This window comes from Poecilia latipinna, unplaced genomic scaffold (assembly GCF_001443285.1).
Source record: "Poecilia latipinna isolate Pla-1442-1.1 unplaced genomic scaffold, P_latipinna-1.0 Scaffold408, whole genome shotgun sequence".
NCBI classification, from domain to species: Eukaryota; Metazoa; Chordata; class Actinopteri; order Cyprinodontiformes; family Poeciliidae; genus Poecilia; species Poecilia latipinna.
Window position 1 is genome coordinate 436,823 of NW_015113024.1, and position 11,911 is coordinate 448,733.

At 41.6% G+C, this 11,911-nt stretch overlaps 1 protein-coding gene across 4 annotated transcripts in view; it reads right to left on the reverse strand.

The window, feature by feature from the left end:
• Positions 1–11,911, reverse strand: part of satb2 (SATB homeobox 2) — a 74,159-nt gene that overhangs the window by 43,060 nt on the left and 19,188 nt on the right. For all 4 annotated transcript variants that reach the window (XM_015037519.1, XM_015037517.1, XM_015037518.1 and 1 more), the window contains exons 2-3: positions 8,019–8,234; positions 3,174–3,359 (exon numbers count right to left, since the gene is read on the reverse strand). In XM_015037519.1, the coding sequence (XP_014893005.1) occupies positions 3,174–3,359; positions 8,019–8,190 (358 nt within the window). In that variant the 5' untranslated portion in view covers positions 8,191–8,234. The remainder of the gene's footprint in view (positions 1–3,173; positions 3,360–8,018; positions 8,235–11,911) is intronic.

The window sequence follows — 11,911 nt, forward strand, 5'->3', positions numbered from 1 at the left end:
ATCCAGGGACGGACATTTTTTTTTTTTTTTTTTTTTTGCAGAACAGTTTCGTTGTGATAGCTTTACAGTCCAAGAAACTATACTAAAAGCTGTATTGCGCAATTATACATTCTAGACATGTTGAGATGTGTCTGAATGACATTTAGGCTGCATGAGAGTGAGAGAGAGCAAGACTTTCAGCAGATAACAGCAAAACTATGCAGGATGCGACAAAGTAACTCCGGTTTATTAGTTTCAGCTTTTGACCTGTAAATCTGGATTAATGAATGACTAGAGTCTTTAGAGAGCGATATGGTTATACACACACTTTAGTGTGAATTTCAAGATACATCAGAGGTGGAGGCTGTATGTGCTAAGCCTGTTTCAGGATGGATGGAGAAGAAATAAGAGCTAAAGACCCAGTGGTATTAAAGGGATTAGCTGCCACAACAGAAGCCTTCAGCTGTTATGAAAATGCTACACATCAAGTTTGACTTAAAAGAAATTGGACTTCGTAGTTTAAAGCTAAATTGGGTCTCTGTCTCTTTAAAAACTCCTGCTCTAAATGAAGCTCTGCCTTGAGGAAGTCATCACAACATGGCTCCGCGTTGCACTGAGAAGTAACTCCTATAACGAGCTCAGCAGATGTTCAACCAGCTGTTTGCTAAATGTTGCTGGCTAGTCTGAAGGAGCTGAGTGGGGAAGCTTGGAAACTGCAGTCCTGAGGAGGACCTGCATTGCAAAGGCAGAGCTAGGTCCACCCAGGTGTTTTACACAGCTTAATGGTTGTCATGGAGATTCAATGATTTCTCAAACATGCATGAAAGAATCAAATAATCACTCACACAGGAATGTCTTTTGATGAAAATTAAAAATCGATTTTAAATAACTGGATCTTTAAAAAAAGACTAATGAGTTACAGGCAGTTTATTAGTTTGGCAAAAGCTATAATTCTGATTCGAGGATTATTCTAATCAGAAATATAGCTTCAGCTACAAGTAAGATAAGCTATAGCAAATTGGTGATTTGAAAGACACTTTTTTTGCAGTTTACAAAATCTGTGCATATAAATATGTCTGCACGCTGAAACAAGAATTAAATGGGACAACATGAACACACACACACACACACACACGCGATGTTAGGAGATTTCAAACAGATGGGGATCTCCCAGCGTCCTCAGCCAGCTCCAGCAGCTCTGCTGCCCCCCATCACTCTGCTGTCCCGTTTTATAACGTTGTGAGGCAACTTCTCCAGATGGAATATTCTGCATACTTGAGAGAAGACAGCAGTAAATGACACTGTCCTGCTGCAATGACTACCATGTGTGCGACAATAAATTACAGCGTTTTCTCTGCTTCATAAACATTCTCACACGTACCCCGCACACAGTGTATTTTTGTCTTGCGAGGACATTCCTGTCCAGCTCTTTGTTGACTCTTTAATGACTTTCACAGCCCCTGTCTGTGTCTCTGGTATGTTTTTCAAGCTTTCTCGTGCTTGTTGCCACTGTAACAATGTCTGCTCTCTGTACACACCACTTCACATCACACACTCCCCTCAGATCGTTGATGAGAGGGGCGCTGTCCTGTTTTGAATGCTGAGTACTGTAGCTCACACAGAGAGAACGCGGTTTCTATTCAGCTTTATCTTCTTAAAAGAAGCTTCTTTCAGACGTTTTCTGTCATTTTACTGTTTTAGGAGTTAAAAAGGAATAAAAACAAGCATTTACCGTGTTTATTGACACTCCTGGTGACTAAGCTTATGCTTTACATCAAGGATGAATGGGTTAGAAAGCACTTTAAGCTAACTGGGAAGCAAAGATGGGAATCGGGAGGGTACACTTCAAAAACACCAAACCTTACCAAGTATTTTTGTTCTAGTTTCTAGTGCAAATAGCTTAGTACACGTGAAATAAGACAAAAAGATAATTTTTAGAAAGAAACAGGAGCTCATTTTAAGTCAATAATGCCTTAATATTGATGAAAAAGTCCTGATTCCACTGGTAGATTATTTCATTTATAACACAGGAAAATTACATGTTATTAGTGCATTCGATGAGTTTGAAACTGTTTAATGGCCTATCCAAAGAAAAATGTTGTCTGTAAGCAACTTAGTAACCGATTCATAAATAAGCCTAGTGTCATTGGTAATTTGAAAGTCTCCAATTTGGTCTGGCTGCTGTTTTGAAATCAATATTTTGTGTCTTCCTGATGTCTATATTTTGTGAAGTGCACCAGTCCCTCCTGCAGTCAAACACTCACACACAACGATGCTGCTGCCACCACACTTCACAGCTTTTTAGTCCAAAAATGAAGGCGTTTGTCCCCTAGAGTATTTGTAAACAGTAATTAATCATTTTATGTTAATGTCATAATACTGGCTTCTTCCTTCCTGAATGGCCTTTCATCCCATATTGGGTCACCACTAGTAACCACTAGCAGCAGCTGCATTTGCATTGCAGATGTGCGCAACATTCTGTCAATTTTCCACTAACGTCGAAAAAGAAAATCAATTAAATACAACAAATTTATGTTGCAAAATAAATAATTTTGCAATTGGGATGCTTCAATGAAATGAGAAACATAATTCAAATCAGACATGAATGAGCGATAAGTTATTAAAAGACAAGCCCGTATCATCCTCCGATGCAATTCCTGTCATCTTCTTCTTCATGGTTTTGTGCCAGTGGCAACATCAGCTGCCCTGTGATGCAAAGCGTTTCCATTGCAATTTTGCAAAATAAGCCAATTTCAATATGGCCACAAAACCTCACCTCATCTTAGCATCAAAACGTCTTATCAAAAAGCGAGACTACTGTGTTTCCATTAAGCAAATTTATTTTCAAAATGTCAAATTGAGCAATTATTTGGTCAATGGAAACGCAGCTGCAGACGCTTTCTTTGCATAGATGAATGCAGGATCTTTAAGAATCTGGAATTTGGACCTATGGCATCTTTAAGTTGACATAAGACCCGGCAAACTGTGCCTGGAATAAAAACAGGCAGTGACAAAAGAAAAGATCTTTTTTTTTTTTCATACCGTTTATTTATGAACTGTACCAAACGGCATAAGCTCATAAAACATACTTTGCGATAACAAAACCCTGAAGGAAGCTGATGTGTGTGTGTGTATGTGTGTGTGTGTGTGTGTGTGTGTGTGTGTGTGTGTGTGTGTGTGTGTGTGTGACTGACCGTGGGCCTGCGCGGCTGAGCTGTGGGAGTAGCCCAGCGCCAGCAGGGCCGTCTCCACCAGCTGGGAGAAGAGGATGTCCTTCCTGACCAGCACAAACTCGGCGTGCTCCTCCCTTCCCTCACACCCGTCGCCCTGAAGCCCCGCGTCCGACTGCTCCACCACGCAGAAGACGGGAATCATCAGACCTGTGGAGAGACGACAACAAGTTAAAGAGAACAACGAGGACTTCTCTTTAAAAGCCTGGCATTAATTGACGATCTTCCCGGCACAAATTGGTCTCCTCAGATGAGAAACATGTGGAGTGCATCTGGTGTCGGTGAAGCTTGAGATCACTTGCTTTTTTTCTTTTTTTCTTCTTGCTTTCACTTGTAATGTATTGGAACACCTTAGACCCCCCTGTAGTTAAGGCAGTAACGTCAGATAAATAAGACAGAGCAGTTTTAGAAAGCACCGTTCAGCTGCTTAACGGAATATTAGATAGGCATTCGTAGGAATGACTCCTCTCACAGATATGCAAAGCCAATACACAAAACAGTCACTGTGATAACAGCAGCTGCCCTCATTAGGGCATTAATAACCGTTACGATGCTAAATGTCCTCTAATGCTCTCCATGCAGGTCACATATTTTACCCAGCCGTCACCGGCCTCCAGGTGGACCACATCGAGTCCAAATCAGACTGTTCAGACACCCGGGTGCCTCGCAAAGGTTTACTGGAACTGGAGCGAATGGACTACTGACAACTTAATGCCCTTCCAGTCTGAGTCACTTTCATTTCTCGGTGCACAAAACAGGGTTCAGCCTAGGCTACGGACACGCTAAAGCTTTCATCCATGCAGAGCATGTCACAGAGCAACTCTGGTCTCATCTAACCAAAGCGGTTCAGTCCTCACGTCTGCTGAGTCCCCAACATGGCTTGTTGTAAACTTTTAACAAAATGTCTAACAGCTTAATTGTTGCCTTTCTCCGTGAAGAATCGACTGCAGTCACTGGGCGTCCACAGGCTGGCCCACGCCACCACACGTGGCGCTTTGCGTGTTAGCTAGCAGGTTCTAATTAGCTGCATTTCCATGGACCACAGAATTGCACAAATTGGAAGTACAAAAATAAATTTGCTTAATGGAAATGCAGCAATTAAAAAAAAAGTTTTTTGATGAAAAGCTTTGCTGCTAAAATGAGGCTGTTTTTGGAAATTAGTGTACTTGGTAAAACTGAATGGAAACACTTCTTTTTTTTGCATCGCCTGAGTCATGTGATCAACAACTGGATGTTGATGCTGGCAGAAAAGATGAAGAAGAAAAGAAGTGGTAGGAAAATTATGATTTTTAAAAATGATTTATCACGTGAAAAAAACATTAATCTGTGATTTCTATTTGCGTTTCTTAGGTTATTGTCGCACAGTGCAAACAGAAACAATTTGAAAAACTCGTTTTTCGAAAAAAAAAAAATGGGATCATCAGGTGGATTTTTGGTCAAATCAAAATTGATTTATTCCACAAAACTGCAACGGAAACACTTTTTTTCCCCGCATCATCCCAGTCACATGATCAACAACCAGACGTTGTTGCCACTAATGCAAACCAGGAAGAAGATGACAGGAAGTAGTTGGAGGTTGATGGGGCGGCATATTTTTTAAAGACTTATTGCGTGAGTAAGTTTATTCATGTTGGATTTTAATTGTGTTTGTTACTTAACAACAACATATCTAGGCACTGGCGGAATATGGAGAAAGTTTTGCGCACTTTTATACCGAAAACTCAGCTACTGTTGATCTACCACACTGATGTTTTGCATCTCGACACAAAGCGAAACAGCTTAAGGGGATCGATTACCATGGCAACACACTGTCGATAACAGCGGAGAAACCTGCTCTTCAGGAAGAGTCTAATTCCCAAATTTCCTCTCCTCGGCTCTCTGCTCTCACACTAATGCCTCTGCTCCAATCTGGAGCTTTTTTCCTGAAAGGCTTTTGGTTTTGGGCCACCTGTCAACCGGCCGTTATTTAAAGTCCCCTGAAGAAATGATGGACTGGGAGCATTAGGCAGCGTCCCAGCTCTAATAATACAGGCGCTGGTGTTTTACCGTATGGCCAAGCAAACCCACACACATTCACGGTTCTCTCAAGTAGATGGTAAAGAGTTCAAGTCCACACACACACACACACACGTACACACACACAGAGAGAGAGAGAGACCCCAATCCATCTCCTCCATTGTTTTAATCAGTCAATTCCGATATTTCTATTTCCTGCTCATTAATCACTCAGCTCCCAATCCTCCAGGCTCTCATGGAGTGAATTACACACTGGAGGACCATGCCAATTGAAGTAAGTGAATTTCCCCCAACAGGGAAATATAACTGTCAACACGGAGCAGCTCCCTCCGACCCGCGCTCCTCTCCCTCCGTCTCTCTCCATCTCCAGCTCCAGCTCCGCCCGTCGTCTCCGGCATCTTGAGACTGGATGATCTGGTTTGGATGATGCGATGTTGCCTCAAAACCTCTAATCCCTCTAATATGTTGAGGGATGAGTGAGTGGAGATATTAAAATAAGATATGTGTGTGTCTTGGCAGGTTCGCAGTGTTGCAGCGTACGGCGGCTGGTGTGTGAGCTTGTAAGTCGGGGGTATCTGCTGTGTGGCGCGGCCTACATGTGCGCGTTTGGCCCCCATCCTCGCAGCAGCCGTGTGGTTTTTGGGGGCGACACAAGGAGTTTCCTGTGTTCAAAGTCAACCCGTCATTATTACAAGCCGTGGCTTCCACCGAGCGCAGGAAACCCCGTCCTTCTCCTGCCTCTCTCTCTCCACACGGTTTCTTCTCCTCCTCCTCCGTCTTCTCGTTCTTTCTGCTGTACACCGGTCGCCGTGCTCAGACCTGACCCTCCTTGCCGATTTCTTAACTCTGCCTAACCACAGATGGATTATCTTCACAAACTCTTCAAACCCACAGAAAACGGTTTTGTTTTGTTGGAGGGAAAAAAAAAAAAAAAAAAAACAGATCCGACGTCCGAGGAATATTCCGACATAAATTCTAAAATATATTTACATCAAATGGACCGCATAACGTCAAAATAAATTGATCGATTTTCATTATTGTGCTGCACGTTTCAAACTGTGTGCTCTCCAAGGTCTTTAGTCAGAATTTCCATGCTGTAGGATTTATAACACGCCTATAAAAGAAACCCTTCTGTCTCCCTTTTTTTCCAGCGTTTAAAGACAAAGCTGCCAACAGAGACACTAAAATATTACATCTTTTCCTATACTGGGGCACACTCCAGGATATTACACAATATTTCTGTTTTTTTTAATGCATCACAATGGACAAACTTAGATTTTAATGCTCTCGCAGATGCTTGAAAACCCATGATTTATTCCCTATTAGAACACAAAGTCTAACTATTTGACTGGACAGCGAAGCATTTTAACATGCTAAAAGTTCAAAACTGAGTCAAACAGCTTGAATAATAATAAATATCATAGATGTGCATTGTTGGCACTAAATAAACTATTATTTGTGTGAATGCATCAAAATACAAACATCACAACCAGAAAGGAAAGAGACAGAAAAAACATAAGACAACATGCACATGTTAATGATATCATCCAAAGCAGAGATGCACTGTTCCGATATTAATATCTGCATTGGCTTCAACGTGTACTCTAGGCAGACTCCCAGAAGAAACGTCTCATCAGGAAACTGTGTTCCCATCAAAATGTAGCAGCAAGCCAAGAGTGTTGAGAGTCACCATAAGCAGCCACTGACAGGTGGAGAGGAAACGGGCTCATGAATCTAGCTAGCATTCTGTCCCATCGTGGGAAACAAGGAACTTGTGAAGAGAAATGTAAGCAGTATAGTATGAAATCTCAACCATCCTGGACAGCACAGGGGTCACAGCTGACACACAGTTCCCCTCAGTACATGGGAGCAATTTCGATGTTTTGCCACCGTGCTTAAAAATAAAAAAAATAAATAATTACATTGTGATGCGTTTTCCAGCCAGATTGATGGATATCACAGGCTGTGATCATGCTTCCAACAACACAGCTCTGCTGGTTGTTCCTTCGTGACTGTAAGCAAAGCTAAGCTTTATGCTAAAGGCATCGCTGGACAAGCTCACATCTCACACACATATCAGTAACTGTATTTGTGTCTCTCTCAGCCAAATTCCTTATTTTGTAATGTTTTACATTTTGATTAAATGTGGACGTGACCCTCCTAAAGGCCACTGAAAACAAACTTTAATCTGGGCTAGCAATGTCACTTTCTTTCTTTTTTTCTGTAGAGCTGGTAAAGAGTGGAAAAGGACAGGAAGAATTCATGATGCAACATTTAATCATAAAGTGAAAGGACAGGTAAAGACCGAGACATTTCTGCAAAAGCATGACAGCACCGACACGGAGGCACTCAAATGAACAACTGCACACAAGGAGGAAGCAACTTTAGCAGTTAATGCTGGGATCGATAACCCAGAGTGACTTGTATAAATCTTGTTTATATGGAGCAATCTCCTTTATTTGGTAAGCCTGTGTTATACAGTTCCCCCCTGACTTATAGATTAACAGCTCAGGGCTCTCAAAGCACGACAGCGTGGAACACGGAGCCAAACTCAACCCATGTGGCTCGCAGCGCAGCCAGCGGCTGTCTGTGGGTTTGGAGTACAACGCTGCTAAAAACCTTCTGGCAGAAGGAAACCATGAAAAAAAATCATCGTATGCCATTCATTTATGACAGTTCTCCTCTCCATGCTGCAGATTTCATTTGTAGAAGATAACTAATACCAAGTATCTTCACTGTTACTTCAGCCTCTACAGTGAAGCTGACAGATTCCTCTGTCAGCTCTACGGTTACCTCCAAGGGGCCGCGGCGGGGCTCCGTTGTGGCGCGTTCGTGGCCCGGTGGGGCTCCCGTTCAGCTCCAGTCGGCTTTTCTTTCCTGGCGGCGGGAGCCCGCTAAGGTCCGGACTGCCGCCCCTCCGCTCGGGACTGCCCTGGGCGACGGGACTCTCCCCTCCTCGCTCCATCCTCCTCCACACCCCCAATGGAGCTCCAGTCAGAGACAAAGAGTCTGAAGGGATTCAACAGAAAAGCCAAGGAATCAGGAATCCAGTGGATTTTTTTTGTGTGTATATATTTTTTTGTTAGTGTATTTCGCAGAACTACAATGGAAACACTTTTGTCGCATCACATGATCAACAACTGGATGTTACTACTGGTGGAAAAGATGAAGAGGACAACAGGAAGTGGTAAGACGATGATGACGGGGCATATTTTTTAATGGCTTGTCACATGAACAACTTATTCACATGTGATTTTAATTACATTAAATGGAAACACAGAAATTGCAAAATTATGTTTTTTTCAACATTACTGGAATATCAACAAAGCTTTACATGCATTTGTAATGGGAACACGACTTTTGTCCCAAAATAACATGACTCATTCTCATGCTGCTTTATGCAGACACTCTATCTGCACCGATGAGGATTTCCTCACCTCAGAATGCCAAATGCTCTGACAATAACCTTACTTATTTCAGAATTATAATTATAATCATCTGACCACTTGAGAAGATTGTTTAAGCAGCACTGACAATGATAATTATGGAAAAATAAATCAAATGATATGGCAACATCAGTAAAAGTACAATTACTCTGTTCTGAGACAGAAGCACACTGTTTTTACATCCTTCATCCTAATGTACACACACTTCAAAAAGACACGTATGTCATGTTGAAACCCTAATCATGTTTGAGATATGCCACCGTCCACAGCAAGATGAGGAACAGTGTGGCAGTGGCCATAAAAATAGCTCAAAAATATAATCAACTTAAATATCTGCTTAACAGCTTCGCCAAAGTAATGATATTCCAAAATGATAAAAGCACAAACAAGGCCTCCAATCTGACCTGTAGGTGAAATGTGTCTATTCCTTGAGAGATGATGTTATTATTTCAGGCTTTCTTCAGAAAAAAGCAACACAGCTCTCACTTTTAGTCATTTTTTTAAATAATATGAATCAGACATAGAGTTTTAACATCCAATATATTATATCTCTCACAAGCTGACGTCAGGGGGAATTACAGGAAAGAAAATGTCGACAAGCTGTCAGTTCAGTTCACTTTGTTAATATAAATCAACAATAACACTGCAAAGTCCAGTCCAGTTAAATCCACTCCATGAATGATTATTTAATCTTATGCTATTTTCTTCACTTATCAAAGACCAAAGAAATAGTTACAAACGCACAAGGAATTTGTTTTTATGCTTTGATAAACAGCTTGTATCCTTCAGGCAGACTGCCATCCCACAGCACCATTACACATTATGACGTATGTATGGGGGGGAAAAAATGGATGAATGAAAATGTTACATTCATGTTGCTACCCAAGTTAGCAACTCTGAAATCTTTTCAGCGTTAACTACGTTTAAACCAGAACTGCAAGCCGTTATCATAGTTCCAAGCCCGACCCATCAACTCCGCCCTGACCCCTGACCCCGCCTCCCGCCTCCTTCCCCGTCTCCATCAGTTCCACCCCTGGCCAAGTGTCGCCCAGCTCCCACCAGCAGAGCAAACATCATCACAAGATGCCACTGTTCAAACACAAAGGGCACTCTTAAAGAAAAACGAGAATTTGAAAAAGTTTTACTTGTGATAAGCTTTCAGACAAGTTTGGCATCTTTAACGAGGAGTAACCAGGCTGATCTGGAAACTCAGACATTCCTTAATATGTGTGTTTAGAAACACATATTTATCCAAAAAAAAAAAAAAAAAGACAGCTTTTTATTGCCGAAAGATGGATTTAGACAAAAAGAATAACTTTTTCTAAAAAGTGACATCATTTTTGGGAGGCAACAATATTGAAAACTAAGAAAGTATTTTTTTTATTAATTCAAAGATGAGTAACTGGTACAGGTTCCATTTGCCTCCAAAGTTATCCATTCCTCTCAAACCTTTCCACATTTTGTCATGCTTAAATCCACAAACTTCATTGCATTTTACTTGGATTTTCTATGATAAACCAACACGTGTAAAGTGGATTTCCAGAACTCAGATCATGTTCCACGGCGTGGAAAAATGTGTCGCAACTCGCCTGACGTAAACAGAGCCAGGGAGCCTGCAGAAGTCAACTCCAGGCTCGGTGTTTCCTGATTGGGAAGTGTCAGCCAAACGTCTAATATGTGTAATGCCATTAGCAGCGCTGCCAGGCCTGAGCGGCGGCTTGGTGCCAGCACACCCGGGCCAAATGAGCAGCTGTTGTTCAAACAAAAGCTCCCCGGCAATATCTGACACTCTGTAAATAAAAAATAAAAAAATATCCGGAAGCTGTGGGACCGACTCACTGATTTGCAGTTCTCAAAAAAGCATCAGGACTCTCCACTTAAGTGTGGAGTCGAGCCCTAAATAAAGACATACAAATCGAAAACATAGGTAGATTTACTGTTTCTAAAACTGATTCAAGCCGCTCTTGTTTATGTATTTATTTCTCAGATGAAGCAGAAGGTGGAATTGAACCTGGAGAACTCGGTGCTGCCGTTACACCTCAGTCTTTGCGTGTTCCTCCAACTACATTCGATCAGAAACCAGAACTGAAAAACCTCCAAAAAAATAAAAAATTGCTTCCATTATTCTTGTTAAAAATACATTTTGTGTGAAAACCAAGATCGTAATTTTTACCACAATAAAGAAAAACAGCTTGTGTTACAGTTTATTATTTTATATCATGGAACAAAATTCAAATGAGCACTTTGTTGTTTCCATTACCGCTTTCTGATGCTAAAATCTGACAGTAAACACTAATAGAGTGTGACAACATTAGGAGTTTTATTTCTGCCCTTTTATTTAACGAATGCCTTTTCAAAGAATCATGTAAACGATTTTGACCTTAAAGTGAAACCATGTGTTCACAGCCGAGGTGCTTCTACTGAACAAATGATAAAACGAGTTTCACTTCATGTGAAATTCGCAGTTTCTAACAGCAAATGAGAACCTGTTTATATAAAAAGAGGGTTTTTTTAATCATACAAGTAACAAGCCATGATGGTTTACAGTAAAGCCAACATGTTAGTCACACGGCCCTCAGCTATCTTTGTAGAAAGATTAGCAAAGTTCTCACTCTTCTTCCTCTCTGTTCTCCTCTTTTGTCCCTCCACCTTCCACACACACACAGACACAGACGCATTCTTCCACAACAGCGAAGCTGAAAAACACCACAAAAAAAGTAAACAAACTCATGATCTTAGAGGCGCTTGGAGCCTGGGGAAAATGTCCAAATGAACAATAAATTAAAGACATTAGCTCTGGCGTGATTAAAAAGTGTGGGAGGCCAAAGAGGCCAAAAATGCGGGCGGCAAAGTTTAATAAAAGAGAAAACAAGTTCAAAGAGCTGAGCAGAGCGAGGGAGCAGAGGGTTTAAATGCGACTACAGCGGTGGCTCTAATTCACAGCGTGAGGCTCGCTGAGAAAAAGGGGAGGCTCCGCAAATAAATCCGACCGCTAACAACGTCGTAGCTGCAATAAAGAGCAGCTAGCTACGATAGCATGTTTAGGGGGAAGTCAGAGGCTCGCGCTCAAATTCAAACTTGATGTAACGTTCTGATTCTGCTTCATATTTTCAAATAACCCTGCAAAGAATCCGACGGTATCAGCAGCAGGTCCAGTCCTGCTCCAGCTGCTCATGATAGCCATCAGAACCAGGCTGCGTCGACATCTTCTCATCTCCCTGGAACTCACTCACTCACACA